Source organism: Thunnus thynnus, chromosome 15 (genome assembly GCF_963924715.1).
Source record: "Thunnus thynnus chromosome 15, fThuThy2.1, whole genome shotgun sequence".
NCBI classification, from domain to species: domain Eukaryota; kingdom Metazoa; phylum Chordata; class Actinopteri; order Scombriformes; family Scombridae; genus Thunnus; species Thunnus thynnus.
Window position 1 is genome coordinate 11,779,533 of NC_089531.1, and position 17,998 is coordinate 11,797,530.

Here is a 17,998-nt window from a genome sequence, read left to right on the forward strand (position 1 = left end):
AAAAATTTAATGTGATTTCTTTTTTTTTTTTTTTTTGCTGTAAAGAGGGAAAAAGAAAGAAAAGGTTTCTGAGTCTTTGATTCAGGATGATAAGTAGGATGATATGTACTGTAAAGGATCTGGTTCTTGATTAGAGGTGATGACTTTAGAGGTAATATAAAAAAATACCAGACCAAGAAGGTTCAATTTTAAAACATGTGAAAAAACAAACTTAAGCAAACTATCATATATGGGAGAAACATCTGGGTAGATTTTGTGTAATTTTGCTCTAGAGAATAGTGGAGTCTGTGTATCTATCAATCTTAAATTGATTTAAACAAGTGAATTAAAGAATAGGTTCACAAGTCTTTCTGAAAACACCAGTCAGGAGCCTAAATGAATATTGAAACAGGTTTTGCTTGTTGTCATCATTCCTCCTGTTCATACTGATGATCAGAAGATCCCCTCCAAATGCGCTTACAATGTAGATGATGTTGGCCAAACTATACGAGGCTTCAGCAGACTGAGTTAGTCAAATAAAGTGGATATTTTCCACAGTTACAGACTTTTTAGCAAAAAAAAATGTCCCTCTTTGTGTCTCAGCGGACAGTGTTTTCCTGTTTAGCTAAGGTGGAAGGATATTAACAGAAAGGGAATTTGGCACTAAAAAGACAGTAAGTTTGGAAGATATTGACCTGATTTGACTCATTTGGGTGGCTGAGGCTTCATATTAGCTTCAAATGAACTTTTAAATACATTTTCGCACGGAAGGAGGGCTTGTGGATTTTTGTCCTCACATCACTTACATGAAAACTGCATTATGAAAGAATCTCTTAAAGGTCAGTATGAGCAAGAGGAATGATTACAGCAAAATCGTGTGTATGTATGAGAAATACGATCCTTTTTTAAAGTCAGAATGAGACATATTGTGTATGTGTTAATGTGTATATGTGTGAGACAGCAGCTTCTGTAATGAGTAAAGGCGTAAAGTAAAGAGAGTCAGCATCTTAGACAGAGAAAAAAACACAGAGAGAGAGACAGTCAGCATGTCAGAAAGACAGAATCAGTGAGTTGGAGAGCAAGTCAGTATAACTGAATTATCCTTTAGGGCGTAATAGAAGACGTGAGGGCAGCATGTAGAACGGTCTGCTGACAGCAGTCTTGTGATAGGGCGAGCCAAGCAGGCTCAGACTGAATAAGCTGTTTACCAGCTGATTAATTACACAGCAGCACACAACCAAAAGCCAAAAAACTCCACGGAGAAGTTGTCAGACTCCTGCTACATCTCAAACCGTATTTACGATACGTTTTCTTTAATGTCTCCGATTTATGTGCAGTAATTAAGGTGATATGTTAGAAGGATAACTCTACTGTAAATCAGTTTACATCTGTTAGATGAAAGCATGTTTTTGACAATTTTTTTTGCCAGTTTTTTTTTACTTTTATAAGAAATAAGAATGGAGTTTGATCATTATTGACTAATCATGATCTCCGTTTCACAAAAGTGATTTGTGAGCCGGTTACACACAGATCGCAAATGGTTCCAGTGACCAGTTTCACAAATGTTTGTCTGCAGTTCTCTCGCATGCTCATCTGTGTGTCGCGAGTACTGTGTTTAACGTGCCAAAATTAACACTAGAGGAAATGATGTCATGCTGTTAGTCGCAGCTTGCATGTTAATTGAGGAAACTGGCCCCTGACTAGTTTGACAGATGCTTTACAACAATTATTTCATGGCTCCAGTGAGAATTAATATATATAGATCACAATAAAATAATAAAGAAAAATAACAAAAAACACTAAACAATTTAAAAGTGCACCAAATCCTCCAAAATTCAGGTAAAATTGTTTTAAAATGTTTTTTGATTGAAATTGGATTCATGAATTTGTCTCTTTTACACAATTACTGTTACATGAAAGCAGTTTTTTGCCAAATTTTAGCACTGAATGAGCTAAGAAAACAGACTAGTTTGCATCTTTAAATTGGTATCAGATATATTTAATTAGAGCTGCAACGATTAGTCAATCGACAAAAAATCAATCTGCAACAATTTTGATCATCGTTAAGTTGTTTTGAGTAAAAAATGCTCAAGTTCAAGCTTCTAAAATGTGAATATTTTCTGGTTTCTTTAGTCCTCTATGATAGTAAACAAGACATTTCAGGTTGCATCTTGGATATCTTGGGAAACTGTGATTGATATATTTTATAGACCAAACCACTGAAGGAAATAACCTTAAGATAATTGATAATGAAAATAAGTTAGTTGCAGCCTTATATTTGATAAAACATAAAACTATGGTTGTAAGGTCCTAGCTGAGTGAAGAAACAACAAACTAAAACCGATAGTGAAGTTTGATAAAATGCAAATTAGGGAACTATTTGTCTTCTTACAATCCTTGATTACATCATTGATAAAAACTGCAAATCTGTCCAAAACTGGGTCTTAATTGAGGTTTATAAGTGACTCCAAATTACTAAAACAAACTCCAGCATCACAGCATCCACACGATCGCTGTGGGTTTTGCCCCTGTGAAGTAATTCAAGGAAAATCAAGTCCATTTCTGCCAGCTGTGACAGGATGGGTAGTTGTTGAGGACAAAAGCATTGATGAATTGTAATTAGAGGGGAGTGGAGGAGACTTTTTTTTTCCACAGAGGGTGCTCGTGTGGTGAACGTGCTGATGCTGTATTTGACGGGGATGTTTTGTGTGTTGGCTGAAGGATCTCAGTGGACAGATGGTGTTCTTTAATCCTGTCTGTGCCGGTCTGTGCTGTCTACTTCCCATCTTCCCTCCCCCCCTCCCTCCACACACACATCCCTCTACTATTACATCAACCTCATATTTTCTGACTTTTTCTCTTCTTTTGTGTATAGGATATACATATTTATATTTCTTCTCCGTCACCGGGTTGCCTCTGCACCTCTGACTTTCTGTTAATGAACAATTGTGGCTGCAGTAACTCAATCTAGTCAGTAGAAGGAAATATTGTGCCGCCTTACGAGTCAAAAAGTAGTCCCACACGCCCACGTGCACGTACACATTTATAAACTCCAGCTCACAGCCATCTGTTACCTAAGATGTGTTTATGCATGTTTATGCCACTGCTGTCCAAACTTACAGATAGTGTTGTTGCCAAAGTTTAGGGGGAAAAAAAAACTAAATTGTAAACACAATTCACAAGACAGCTGTTTAAAAGGGATGCATACAAATAGCAGAGCTTTTTCTTTAGTGTCTGATGTGGTAACTTGTTTATCCAACAATCTCAACAGTGTCCAACATCATTTGACCCACATTTCAGGAAAAGCCAGATTATTTTTTTTGTCATGTCACACAGACAAACACAGCCACAGTGTAGCTCAGTAGTACTGCATGTACAGGCCTTAATCTGTGATGACTTTGAACAGAAAGAGAGGAGAAAGAGAGGACAAGGCAACTTGAGAATGTTTAGACAGCTTAGAGAGATAAATGAACTGTGAACCTGATGCAGCCAATTGTTTGGTGCACTGTGGGAGAAGTGAGAAGAATATTGACTTGTTTGATTCACTGCAGACAGTCCAAGTTTAGGTTACAGTATAATATTTAATGGGCAGATAAAAGCAGAGAGGAAAGGCCTTTTATAAACAATTCATTGGGATTACAGGGGGGGATATGAAGCCCTTAATCCCAGACAATCTAATAGAAAAACGGCAATCCGTCATTAATTCAATGTCCTAATACAAGGAAAGGGTGTCAGGGAAGGCTTATGCTATATGTGGCAAAAGTAGGGATTTCATCAGTGGGTTAATTTATGCTAAGATTGCTAAGAATTATGCTAAGAACAATGTTAAATGAAAATATGTTTGCCTACTCTGGGTGACCTCAAAATTTGACATTTCCTTGGCTGTAAATGATTATGAAATAGCTAGTAACAGTTTGCAGTCACAAGCTCCAAACTGGCTGTTATAGTCACCAGCTAGTCACCTTAAAAAACTAGCATAAACAGTAGCTAACGTTAGCTCAACTGTCAACAGTTAACGTTTCATTTTCAGGTACTACAGGTCCACCGTGACGTCGGCACTCGGATCGTTGATGAGGTGACAATCATGTGTTATGATACTAATATATTTTAATTTTTATGTCACTGTAAAATAGCTGTTTTGAGTTAACTCTAGTTCGTACTAGTTCTTATTCTGACTAACTAACTTAGTTTAAAGTGTATGATATGGCAACTAAATACCTATATTAAAGGGAAACTTAGGGTATTTTTCAAGCTGGACTCTATTTTCCCATCTTTTTGTGTCTAAGTGACTAATGGGGTCAACAATTTCTGAAATTGCAGTAGAAATTCCAGTATTGAGTGGGAGTGCTGCAACAGCTGTGAAATGGGCTGCAATGTAATCCTTTGGGGCAATTGCGCCCCATCAATGTACGTCCACTAAAAGTGCTTGTTTTTGCCACTGACGGGCTCAGATTGTTGAAGTCTCGGACAACATTATTGAAAGGAGTTTACAGAGAAATAAAACATGTTTATTTTTTGCTTGATCCTGTCTGTTTGTTATTGTATCTAAGCAAGCCTCACCCAAGGAGAAGTCTCATGCTGGTATCTCATGGGAGTTGAGTTGTCGAAATCAGCTAAATATTCAGCCATGATCTTGCATATCTTTTCAATGACACTAAGCTACGCTTTCTGTCCTCCAATACAACAGACTCGTCCTGGCGCTCCTCCAATCTGAGCCTGTCAGCGGCAAAAACGAGCACTTTTAGTGGACGTACATTGGCGGTGCACTATTGCCCTAAAGGATTACACTGCAGCCTGTTTCATGGCTGTTGCAGCACTCTCACTCAATACCGGACCAATTTAAAAAATTGTCCCCATCAGTCACTTAGACACAAAAAGATGGGAAAACAGGGTCCAGGTTGAAAAATAATGAAGTTTCCCTTTAAGTCATCCTTTTTTGGTGAATTTGGAGTTGACATTCTCAATTTCAACAAAATTCTTTTTTTTTTAATCAGACTTTATACTGCTGTGCCGTTATTAATGAGTATAATCTGGTTACTGCGTCATGCAGCTTCAAGACTGGTTGTAATTTAACAGAAATCAATCTTGATTGACTCCGGACAGGACGTGTGGGGGATGGGGGGGCAGAGCTCGGGAGCTAAAGTCAAACTAGAGATACGTACGTAAGGCAAACCGGATGTTACGTCTTTTAGCTTGAAGAAATAAGAGCTCAACTGCTATGAAAATCTCTCACTTTTCAAAGACGATGTAAAACTGGTTCGTTTACTTTATGTGGTGACTTTTATAAAGCCATTTTCTACTAAATTGTCCCCATTATTTGTTAATTCAAAGTTGCTACATAAAAACACGACCTACGTGTTCTTCCGAGGCGTTTTATTTTTAAACGCACCGCCGGAAGTGTACGTGTGCACGTTGTGTACGTTGACACGTAGCTCGTCAGTCAGAGGGAAAAAGGAGCGAGAGGATAACGGGAACGGGGTCCGTCTGGATATTAAAACCAAGCGGAGGAAAACACTCCGGAGCGCGGGGCTCATACGCTTAAAAAAGAGGTGAGGAGATATGAATTTACATCTGTATTTTGTTATTTGTACAACTTCTTGGAGTGTTAGTGATAGTTTTCCCACCCAGCTGGAAAATGTGGAACATCATCACAAGTATTTAGGAAGGAGCATTGAACTGCGGGGCGGTGTGTTGCCAAACACTTTGAGATGTTTTCTTCTGCGTTTTGCTGATGGTCACATTGGTTGTTGCAGCTGGATAGCTCAAGATTGCTTAGCCAGAAAGAGCAACAGTGCACTAAAATCATACTAGGGGAAAAAAAACTATTGTTCCACCACAGGTATCTGAGGACTAAAAATCCTCTCAGGAGTGGTCACTTGCAGGTAACTCTTAAAACGCTTTGTGTGCTGCTTTATAACAGAATGAAATGAATATCAAAGCCCGGCACTTGTTGCATAAGTTATGAAACAGATTTAGGGGACATCCTGTGTGGAAAGGAGCCAGGTCCCCTTTCTGCAGCCTCACAGTGGGCGACTGCTGTGAGTTACAGGGAAGATGATAAAAGGGCAATTGTCCCAAATCTAACCCACTGCCCAAATATGGAAAGGCTTTGCAGCATATTGCAAGGCTATTGAATAATGTTTCCTTATAATCTAACCTTGGACAATGCTCCTTTGTCTACTCTATACTGCGCTATCTCTGTATGTTATTTCAGCTGGCCTTGGATGTTTCACCTGGGATAAATTTTCTTTAATTGTTTCTCCTTACAAACCAACAATCAGCGAGTCACAAGAGTACAATTCTGTGGGGCCTTGCTATATTTTAATTGGAAGAATAATGAGGTAGACATTTACTTCTCATACTAGAATGAAATCTTTGTGTCCCACTGCAGCTCAAATAAACTGATCCATGTTGTTTAGTTCGTTCCGTTGTGTCTGGTCTTGTTAATGTGTCCGTGTCCCTCTGTTTTAGGCCAGCTGGGATCATCTGCCTCCACTTCTTGGCATCTGTAAGAATGCAGATGGGGAAGTAGCCGGTGGAGTGCTGAAATGAAAGAAGAGAGACAGGGATGAAGATGCTCTCCTCTTCCCTCTCGGATCTCCTGATTCATCCCATTATTAGCTGCATTTAAAGTTCATCTGGTGCTTTTTTTCCCCCAAGACCAGACTGCTGTGAAGAAGTTGCATCTTTTTATTACCTCTTGCTTGTCTCTTGGCAGAACACCAGCACTCGGCTACCACACTTTTTTTTACAGAGAAGAAGTAACACACACGCTAGTAAAATCATGGCAAACATGTGCCCATACGGCCGATTCACCCACGCTGTGGTGCGGGGCATCCCAGAGACCTTTGGGAAAGCAGTGGGAGACGGTGGTAAGAACGGGGACGTCTCAGTGGACCTGGCCAAGGCTCAGCGTCAGTTTGGTTGCCTGACAGGAGCCCTGAGGCAGAAGGTCGGCCTGCAGCTGATCGAGATCCCCCCTGACCCTGAGCTGCCAGAGAGCTGGAGGATAGACGATGTGGCAGTCATCCAGGGAGACACAGCACTCATCACCAGGCCTTTCAAGCAGCAGAGACGCAGTGAGGTAACACAATGGAGAAGAAAATGGCTTCAGTTCACCCATTTTGGCGCCATTAATCCTCTGATAATGCACTTAATCTTCCTACATAAGATAAAGGGGGAGTATTTCTGCTGTTTCAAGCTAAAAAAAAACCAGCCAGGTTCATATAAGTATGGTATGAAAATAAAACTTTTTAGTTGCTTTAGAGTTAAAACAATACAGAAAATGAAGCAGCAACAGTTTTGATAAGCAATTAATCATTCAAGTCATTTTTAAAGGAAAATTTCACTTGTTCTAGCTTCACAGATATGAACATTTTCTGCTTTTCTTTTGTCTTCTATGATAGTAAATTAGATATTATTGGGTTTTGGACTGTTTATCAGACAAAACAAGCAATTTACCGTAAGTCAACTTGGGCATTTTTCACTATTTTCTGTTGTTTAGAAGACCAAACAGTTATTAGAGAAAATAATCAGCAGAGTTATCGATAGTAGACGGGAGAGAAGGCTGTAGAAAAGCAACTCAAAACATTTATTTCATGATGTCCATGTTTGCTCATATTGTTTGTCCTCTAGGTTTGATTTTCTAAAGCGGTTTGAGGTTTTTTTGGGGGGGTTTTGGCACTTGAGGTGACTTAAATCAAAGAACACTTAATTTTACAGGTTTCCTGGAAAATAATTAAGTTATTTGATACTAATTATAAGCAGAATAGAATTTCCTTGAAAAACATTTCTATTAAAACCCAACACAGTACGCATTCATTGATTATTGGCAACTTTATTCTTTATATATAAGTTGAATTATTTGCTTGCCTGTAGACAAATTACACTGTTTTGAATGTTCAACTCTGTCATCTTAATGTTTTAAATTACATTACATAACAGGTCTTTCCAGGAAAGTCGTTTGAAGTTATTATTAAATAATTCAGATAGAGCTGCAACGGTTAGTTGATTTTATAAAAGCAAAACTCCCAAAATATTCAGCCGTTGCAGCTTCTTAAGGCTTGAAGCTTTTTTGTGTCACACATGATAGTAAGCTGAATATCTTTTGAATTTTGGACTGTTGATCCAACAAAACAAGACATTTGAAGACGTCAGCTTAAGCTTTAGGAAATTTTAACGAGCATCTTTGTCTGTTGTCTGACATTATATAGACAAATCGATTAGTAGAAAAATAATGGGCAGATGAATATTTTATGAAAATAATTGGTATTTGCAGCCCTAAATTCAGAAATGACTGACCTGTTAAGTGTTACTGAGGTTCCTTGAGTTCACCAATGAGGAAAGTTTTCAAAACATAAAAACATGATCATTGGACCTTCACAAAACTCTCTAACAACTCAAATTTTAAAAAGAAATAAACCTAAAAATATTAACTTAAATCTAGAAACATAATTGTATGTTTTAGAACTCAGTAAATAGATAAAACAAACTGTGTTCATCCAGGAAAACATGCAAACATTAACCACCTTGTAAGATTGTTCACTTGCTCTGTTAGTCAAACTCTCAGTGTGAATTAAGTTGAACACGTCTGTTTCCTTCTCTGTCCATCTCTCTCTCTCCTCTCTCTCTCTCCTCTCTCGTTCAGGCGGAGGCAGTGCGGAGGGTGATGTCAGAGCTAAACCTGACGGTGGTGGAGATGGGGGCTGAGGAGGGGGACTCTGGAGGGGCCACGCTGGAGGGCAGCGACGTCCTCTTCACGGGGAGAGAGTTCTTCGTCGGCATCTCCTCCCACACTAACCGCAGAGGAGCCGAGGTGCTGGCAGACACTTTCAGGGTGAGAGAGAGACAAATGCAAGAATAATTGAATTGTCTGTGTGAATCATTGAAGTAGACGATTGTAATAGAAGGTGTTAAAGTGGGATGATGTACTTCAGAGAAACTTATTTTTTTAATATGTTAAATCTCCTGCGTACAATATGAATTTCTGGCTTTAGGCAAAATCCTACAAAAAAAAGCTTTCGACCACAAAATAATCAGTAGAGTTTCAATTTCCAGCTCATGCAACAAAGACGATCTTAGCGCCAAGGATCCTTGTCAGAAAACGACCCAGCTGCCAAAGTGAGCAGGTGGCCATTAACAGTATTGCATTTGTGGAATTACAGTCTGTAAACATTGATGAATGAGGTCGTTCCTTTAGCCAAATAATGGAGACCACACAATGTGGCCCCTTTAGGCTTTACATAACTCAGCCATTAATATTGATTCCTTCACTTCTCTTAAGTGCATTTTGCGCACTTCTGCCTTTCTAAACACACACACACACACACATATATACTCTGCACTCGTATTGAATGTGTGTGTGTGTGTTGTTGGCTTCGTGTCAGACGCTGTGGTGGAGGGAGACGTATTAGTGTGGGTGGGAGGGTTCATGCAGTCAGAACGGGGGATGAAAGAGAAAGACCAGCAGATCCTCAGTATCACGTTTCAGAATTGTTACATTAATGTCTCGCATGCTTTTCTATTGTCATCTATAAAATTCCAGTGTACAATATTTAGCTTGTACTTTGGCTAGAAATATGTAAAATATGTCTATTTTGCAGCTTAGAGTGATGTAACCTCAGTTTGATTCAGATCTTTGCAGTTTTATTTTTGCAAGCTTATTTCATATTTGTTTTTTTTTTAAGCATAAAAAGGAAAAATGGCATCGAAGCATCTCAACCCAGGAAACATATCACACAGAGTATTTAAAAGAAAAAAAGAAAGAAAATTCACTAGAGCATGACTTCCAGTGAGATCATTAATGATTCCTGATAACAGTGAACATTTGTTAATGTCCTAATTAGGATTGTGCCAAATATGTCTTTGGAGGCTTGCCAGTAGTTTAGCTCCGCAGCTACTGGTTCCCATTTACACACCAAAAACATCCCCCACTAGTTACATGTGTTATTATTTTACCAAATATTATTCTTAACATGATGGAAAATCCTCAGCATAATTTTTTTTTAGACCACGAGACGTTAAAACTCTTGAAACCTTCTGTTGTTGTAGCCATTAATCTGTTGATTATTTTTTCAATTAATCAATTAGTTTTTTGGCATATAAAATGTCAGAAGCCCAAGATGCAACCTAAAATGTCTTGTTTTGTCTCGACCAAAAGTCCACAACCCCGTCATATTCATAGAGGACTAAAGAAACCAGAAGATATTCACATTTAAGAAGCTGGAATCAGAGAATTGAGGCATTTTTTTCTTTAAAAATAACTCAAAATTAATTATCAAAATAGTTAAATGTTGTTGTAATTGTTTCACTTCACTCACTTCACGTTTGTTGCAGCTTTAATACCAATTAATTTGTTTTATGTAGGTCTGGCAGGTTGTGCCATTACACTGAAAACAAAACCACCTCTGTCAAAACGCCTACAGCACGATATGTTTCTTGTCAAAACTACTGAGTAAATTGTAAGGAATGAATAACTGCATGTAGCCATAAGTAGGAACTATTCAAACCAAGAATCTGTAACTGGATGTCTGCCTCTGATCCTGCACAGAATCACACAGCAGGCTGCTTTGTGTCGAGCCACTAGTGGTAAACGCTCAACATGGTCAGTGATAGAAAATCTGGAAGCTCGTTTACAAGGCCTGTTTTTTCCACAGAAGACATGTCATAGAAGGAAAAGCACGGGTGTAACTAATGAAATTAATGATGGCTGAATTCTATTCAGCTGCAGGTCATGCTGACTCACAATGACTTAGCCTTCGTTAATGTGATTAGTAGCACCTGTGCTTTTTTGTCCCCCTACTATGACAAGTTAAAATGTCTGATGTGGAAAAAGACCTCTCCTCTGCTGCTGGGCTACCGAAGCAAGATGAGAAGACTTCTCTTGTGCTCAAAAAAAAGAAAAGAAAGGAACTGCAGGGACTGTGTGTAAATGAACCTTTTCAACCTCCATCTGTTCAGGACTTTGCTGTGTCCACTGTCCCGGTCTGCGGTGGAGCCCGGCTGAAAAACATCTGCTCCATGGGAGGTCCAGACACGATCATCATCGGCAACAGTGACGGGGCCAAGAAGACACTCCGGGTGAGTGTGTGTGTGTGTGTGTGTATCAGTGTGCATTTCTCCCAGATTTTTTAAAATAAATATAAAATACATAATATTGTCTTTGACCTCAGACTTAAGTGGTCAGTCTCTGTGGAGATGCAGCAATTCTTTTTTGCTTACTTCACCAACGCAGCCGCTAATACATTGAAAAAAAAGCCACATTCAGAGTAGAAGACAATTCCAGCAGCAGTTAAATTAGATTTTGAAAATCATGTTCTGGCCGGACGCTAACATCTCTTACAAGTTTTATCTGTCATCATTTTTCTCTCTGTGTGTGCATGTGTTTGCCTCACCTTTGTCCTTACATGAACTGCACACATCATGTATCTTTGACTGCTGATGACATTAATAATGGGCCTGATGTTGCCTGGGAGTCTGTATGTAATGCTGGGATGATATCCTGTAATGTGTGTGTGTGTGTGTGGCTGTTGCACAGTAATATTAAAGTGTGTGTGTGTGTGTAATGTCTCCAGATGATGGAACAGCTGACTGATCACCACTATGAAGTGCTGACTGTCCCGGAAGACTCGGCGGCCAACTGCATCTACATAAAAGGCCCGTCCAAACGAGACTTCCTGCTCCACCGGCCTGCAGAGGAATGTCCTGACAGCGTCTCTGTGAGTACAGCTCTGTTGTGTTGTGCAGGCCTCAGATTCAAGAAAAAACACTTTTTTTTTTTTGCCAAATTAAAGGATTATAGAAGCATAATTTAATTTTGTCTTATTGCAATGAATGTAAATAAAGGCTCTAAACCTACTGGTGCATCTGCTGTAGTCAGAAGCTGCTACTACTGGAATTTATAGCCTGAAAGTGTGTAGATTAAAATAGTGAAGGCCTTTATTTTTTAAAACTGCATATTTCTTACCTTTTACTGGTCTTATCATTAATCAGCAGAAACAGAGAGACTTGGATAATCTTCTCCATTTTGTAGACTTTACTATTTATAGACCTTGTTTCCTGTGATGCAGGTATCTGCTGTAACCCTGTAATATCCACAATGTCAAAATACTAAATATAACTACTGCAGTGATGAAGCTGAAATATCTTATTAGGCCAGTCTCTTGCTTAATAGCACTATCCTTCTCTTAAAATTGCAAGGAGTGAGGACAAGTAATGTTTTTTTTGTTCCAAAACAGTGAAATAATAATCATTTAGTTGTTCTTGGTTATAAAAATAAAACTTGCTCCCCCCCTTTACTATATCAATCTTTAATGATTCCTGCTGGGAAATGCACTGTGGGCTATAATTTTACTTACCGGGCAAGATGTGCAGGTGTGAATCTGGTTCCTTTTCACATGATTGCAGTATATTTTTACCCTGGGAAAAGGTGTATGATCAGGATGGCAATAAAAAATAAATGATTTGTGAGAGCACAGGAATAATGTAGCTACATTAGAAATTCTTCTTTTTCCCAACTCTTATAGACAACCAGAACAGATGTATCTATTTAATTATATAGATCCAATTTAATTTTACTAGAAGCCGAATGTTATTTAAGGCGCTGTCAAGCCGCTTCTCTTTCCTCTATTATTCTACAAACGTCTGCCTTATTATGTCCAATAGTCTGTTCCAGTGATTGTATGACTTAGTTGTTTTCTCCCTTTTCTCTGCAGGCCTTCCAGAAGCTACAGGACTACACCCTTCTGCCTACAGCCAGCAGCGAGGCCTCCAAACTGGGAGCGTCTCTGTCCTCGCTTTGCCTCCTCATCAATAGAAAGCACACATATTTCTGAAAAAAAACACCCCTCAACGTTACACGGCATTAACCTACATATGATCACGGTTGGGTGGAGGGGTGTCCACGTCACTAAAACATTGTACAGATGGCTAAAATTCTTGTGTATTTATTGTAGGGGGGGGGGAAACACTGACACGCAGCATATGTGTGAGGATATGATCCAACGGTAACATCTGAAAACGAGCTGATTCTTGGCACAGCTGCCCCCCCTGCTGATGTTACAGCGCAGCATGCTGGTTTCCTCACAAAAGTCTAACAAAACTAGTTAAAGACACCACTGAATGCAGTCGTAGTTTTACACTGTTTTAACTCGAAAGTCATGACCACTTTTCCCCCCAGTTGCTGCAGACTTTTTCAAGAAAAATTAAACTGTACAATTTCATGGCTGTAGATTCAAAGCAGTTCCATGAGGACAATGTGCAGCCCTGTGACAGGTTCTCTGTATCCATTGCAATCTAAATATTCATAATTACTTGTACCTTCAGTCTCAATTACAGGACATGTAGCTGCTAAGTGTAGAATGCAGACTTTTTAAATGTTAACTTTCCTACCTATGAATTCATAGCAAATGTAGAGATACCAATAAACTTAAACTGGTAACAGTAGTTGTCTTGTCTTTGTAGTTTGTTCCCATTTTAAGCCTTGAAATTTGTGTGTGGAAGTACATAAGAAAAAAAGACACTCATAAAACCATCAACATTAATGTCAAATTTATTTGTTTTGTTAGAAAGCAAACATGTTTAACGGTTGGACTTGGCGACTCTCTCCAACTCGTCTTTCTTCTTGATGGCATAAGAGTTAGATGAACCCTGAAAGAGAGAGAAAAAAATTGTTTAATACACAAATACTTTGGCATCAGTAGCAGCACACATTCTCAAGCTTCCTACACAAAAAGCACTGGGATGTGAAGTCATGGGAATTTGATGTTTGTTACTCAGCGGATATTTAACAGAACCAGTCATCCTATAAGTGAATAAAAGTTACCTTAGCTGCATTGATCAGCTCATCAGCCAGGCACTCGGCGATGGTCTTAATGTTCCTGAAAGCAGCTTCTCTTGCTCCTGTGCACAGCAGCCAGATGGCCTGAAAGACGAGACGAGAGAGAGCAAGACATAAGTGAGCGAGATTGGCTGACAAATTAACTTAAATGAAATAACAGAAGGCAGTACAGTAGTGTGATGTGTCTGAGTTGGTGATTGACTGGGCCACAACAGACTACAGCCAATGAATAAGCAAAGACGTTTTCTCTACGAGCACTCTAGCACACCAGGACAACGGGTGATACCCAGGCGTGACTCTAGCCTCGCTTAATGCATCAAACAGTATGAAAAGGTGTAGGTTCAAGCATTTATGCAAGTTGTACAAATGATTAAATGCATAATTAGAGCCTTTACAATTTTTTTTACATTACTTTTTTCCCTTTGAACAGACAGTTAATAGCCAATTTGCTGAATTTGTGAAAGCATCTACTCTCCACAGCAAGGTAACTTTGATTTAATGCAACACATTTAAGACAAGATGACAGATGTAATTTGGACAAACCCAAAATGGGTAAAGTGGGAGTCGAAGAAAAACATCTATCTGTCTGTCTGTCTTTACTGTAAATGGAAAGTGACGTCATGTTACCTGGTTGACTCTGCGGAGGGGGGACACGTCCACAGCCTGCCTCCTGACGGTACCGGCACGACCGATACGGGTGGAGTCCTCACGGGGTCCACTGTTGATGATGGCGTTCACCAAGACCTGGAGGGGATTCTGTGGACAAAATTGGGAACAACATTAAAACCCCTGAAGACTTTATTTCTCTAACATTAAATATTTCTGACTAAGTAAACAACAATTAAAGCTAGTTTGGAAAAAGCATCCTACTTTAGTTATTAGTGTTCAACTGCTCTTCTTCTGCCCCCTGGTAACATCATTAATCCCATAACAGTCATTACACATTTTGAGTTAAATGTTGCTAAACCTTGATTGGTGTACAGAAATATGACATCACATTTCTCCAACTGGGTCCAGCTCAACTCTAATCAGTGAGAAGAGCACAGACAAAAACAACTATACAGAGAGAAAACAGGCTTCCAGGGCCTTTAATATTGTCAATCATTACCAAACACGGTAAGGTAATGTCAAGATCGATATCAGTTGAACTGTACATCTACTGAGACCTGTTATTCACTGTTAATGCTACTGTGCTCTGCTTTATTTTGGGTCCCAAACAGGAGCCCGTGGTTTGGCTAGTTAGAAGTTTAAGATTCATCTATAAAAATCTAATAAAACTGAGTATTAGTGTCATTCACAGCAAAATGACTGCAGTTTGTGTTTTTGATTGTTTTGATGTGGGTGTGTGCGACATATTAAAGCAGCTTCTTTGTATTTTTCTATTTAAGTTGTTTTAGTGGAAGCAAATTTTTAGTTGTCCACACCACAAGGACACCCTGTTTACTGTGCAATAAAGTGTTTTTAGAGCAGGAACAACAAGTTTTGTACAGCTACAACAAGAAGTCGATTATTCATTTCATTCTTTCAGCAGAAATTGTGTGTTTTTCTATAATTGTAAATTGAATATTTTAGGGGTTTTGGCCTTTGGGTCAGAAAAAAGACATTTGAAGATGTCAACTTGAGCTGCGGAAAATAACAAAAGGCAATTTTCACTATTATCCGTCATTTTATAGACTAAACCATTGATTAAGACAATCGGCAGATTAATTGATAAAATAATTGTTAGTTGCCACCCTAAGATTTTGTATCTGTGGCACAGGTTCTTTCTTTAGTATAACTAATTCTTGTGTATAATAAAACTAAAACCTGTTCCATAGAATTTATTTAAAACCCTTTGTTGTAGTTTATGGTGGATTGCTGCCCTCTGAGTGTCAGTCTTGGTTGGATGCTGTTGTCTAAATCATGCTACACATACTGTTAACGTGGTACGTACCTCTCCGGTCAGCAGGTGGATGATCTCGAAAGCATGCTTGACAATGCGCACGGTCATCAGCTTCTTGCCGTTGTTGCGGCCGTGCATCATCATGGAGTTGGTCAGACGCTCCACGATGGGGCACTGGGCCTTACGGAAACGCTTGGCGGCATAACGTCCTCCAGAGTGTGGCAGGTACTTGGCGTACTTCTCTTTCACAGCAATGTAATCCTGTGGTGAAAAGGGGTCGTTTAAGCATCACGGACTACAGAGTTGAGCTCAGCATTGCAGAGTTATCTACAAGGAGGTCATGTGTCTGAGTTGGTGATTGACTGGGTCACGACAAGACTGCAGCCAATGAATAAGCAAAGACGTTTTTCATCTGCGAGCACTCTAGCACACCAGGACAACAGGTCAGTGTCGAGGCGTGACTCTAGCCTCGCTTTATTACAAGTTCAACAGCAGCTCTGTAATACAGCTTACCTGCAGAGAGATGTCATTGATCTGAACATCGTCGGTGCTCCACTTGCCAAAGAGCTTGATCTCTGGGGTCTCAGCCACGGCTGGGGCAGTCTCCCACTCAGTCACTAAAAAAAATAATTAGAGGATTATACTCAAGATAAGGAAATAATGTTTTAATTACAACATTTAGGCATTTGGGTGCCTCACTTATATTATGCACATCTGTCTCATTTACACAGAACTTTGATTTTCTGATGATGAAAGTGAGATAAGATTCCTGATGTTCTATGATGTCTTACAATTTTCTGAAGTCTGGATAGTTCAAGAAAATTACTATCACAGTATATAAGTCGATCTTCCAATATTGATGATTAGGCTGCATAGTGATGTTAGGTCAAGCAGAAACTGTCAGCTGGTATTCCCGCTTATTTCTAATTTTTTCTCCACTAATTAAACGTTCAGCGGATCATTTATATAACAAAATCGTGTGTTATGATCAACTACTTAAATCCAAACGTGGGCATTGCAGCAGCACTACCTAACGTCAGCTATGCCATTTACACGTATCACAAGACGATGTTGGCAGCAAGTTATTGAGACAAATCTGACATCGCGTTAAAAACGCCGTCATGCGGTGAATTATTTCCACATAACGTATCAGCAGACATGACTAAATGTCAAGTGAAAACTTTGTAAATTAAAGATAAGCGCCAAACTTTCGAGGCAGGGCCCGAGACGAAGCCTGCTTCACTCAAGTTGACGCTAGCTAACTTCAGCCATGTCCGCTAACAAACGCTCAAAAACAAGCGACTTTCTCAATTATTTATCACTGACTGGTTACTTTACCATAAAGCATATGGTAATAACAATTAAACGATGGCAGCAATGTGTCTATTAAGCTACTAAGTGTGAAATCTAACGAGGTGTCTCATCAACGTGCCGCATCCACATGTGCTAACAAAGTAGCCACATGCTAGCGCTCAACGCTGCTGTGCTGGTTCGTCACATTTAGGGGAAATAAAACCATATTTTGGCAAAACTTAGATGTTTTGCTCGTATTTCTCGGACACCTGGATCGGTACCGCTTCTAAATTTCCCACAATAATCTTTTTTGGTGATATATGAAGCAAGCAAAATGTGAATTTTTCACTCACTTGTGTCTGCCGTTCTGCTCCACACTTCTCAGAGACGGAAAAGGGCCTTCTTGGGGCGCCGCGCTCTCATATCCGGTGGATCTGTCGGGTTCTTCCGGTGCGCAATGCATGTATGGAATTGTAGTTTTGTTTTTAAACTAAACGGGTCAGACCCACGTGGGCCACAATTAATTTTACAATAGTGTCAAAGTGAAACTAGGGTGAACATGTGGAGGAGAAGGTTTAAAAAATGTCATCAATTAAATACTAATGGACGAAAAACAATTTGATTTATTGACTATTAGCGCTGCAACAATTAGTCAATTAATCGATTAGTTGTCAACTATGAAATTAATCAGCAACTATTTGATAATTGATTAATTGCTTGGAGTCCATTTTTTAAGAAAAATGTGTCCTGTTGATCGGGACAAAACTAAACATTTGAAGACATCATCATGGGCTTTATGTTTCACCATTTTCTGACATTTTTTTAGACCAAACAACTAATCGATTAATCAAGAATATAATCAACAGATTAATCTACAATGAAAATAATTGTTAGCTGCAGTTCTACATCCTATAATATATTCATGACACACATAAGCAGAACTCGACTGATACTGGATCTTTGAGGTCGATACCAATATGATATTTGAGAGAAATATCAGATAACGA

At 39.1% G+C, this 17,998-nt stretch overlaps 2 protein-coding genes and 2 non-coding genes across 4 annotated transcripts; 1 reads left to right on the top strand and 3 right to left on the bottom strand.

Moving 5' to 3' along the window:
- The first annotated feature begins 5,377 nt into the window (after positions 1-5,377).
- On the top strand, positions 5,378-13,422 carry ddah2 (DDAH family member 2, ADMA-independent). The gene is made up of 6 exons (XM_067612590.1): positions 5,378-5,528; positions 6,451-7,063; positions 8,627-8,815; positions 10,939-11,058; positions 11,553-11,696; positions 12,693-13,422. The coding sequence occupies exons 2-6, from the start codon at positions 6,764-6,766 to the stop codon at positions 12,810-12,812; spliced, it is 873 nt and encodes a 290-aa protein (XP_067468691.1). The 5' UTR covers positions 5,378-5,528; positions 6,451-6,763; the 3' UTR covers positions 12,813-13,422.
- Positions 13,423-13,510: 88 nt separating this feature from the next.
- On the bottom strand, positions 13,511-17,456 carry rps5 (ribosomal protein S5). The gene is made up of 6 exons (XM_067612591.1): positions 17,345-17,456; positions 16,212-16,315; positions 15,750-15,959; positions 14,444-14,572; positions 13,802-13,900; positions 13,511-13,626 (listed from the first exon to the last, which is right to left on the bottom strand). Coding segments are annotated over exons 1-6 (612 nt in total). The 5' UTR covers positions 17,346-17,456; the 3' UTR covers positions 13,511-13,557.
- On the bottom strand, positions 13,994-14,125 carry LOC137199112 (small nucleolar RNA SNORA3/SNORA45 family). The gene has a single exon (XR_010931727.1). It is a non-coding gene; the product is annotated as a small nucleolar RNA SNORA3/SNORA45 family (small nucleolar RNA).
- On the bottom strand, positions 16,037-16,172 carry LOC137199110 (small nucleolar RNA SNORA3/SNORA45 family). Its single transcript, XR_010931726.1, has one exon. It is a non-coding gene; the product is annotated as a small nucleolar RNA SNORA3/SNORA45 family (small nucleolar RNA).
- Positions 17,457-17,998: the final 542 nt, after the last annotated feature.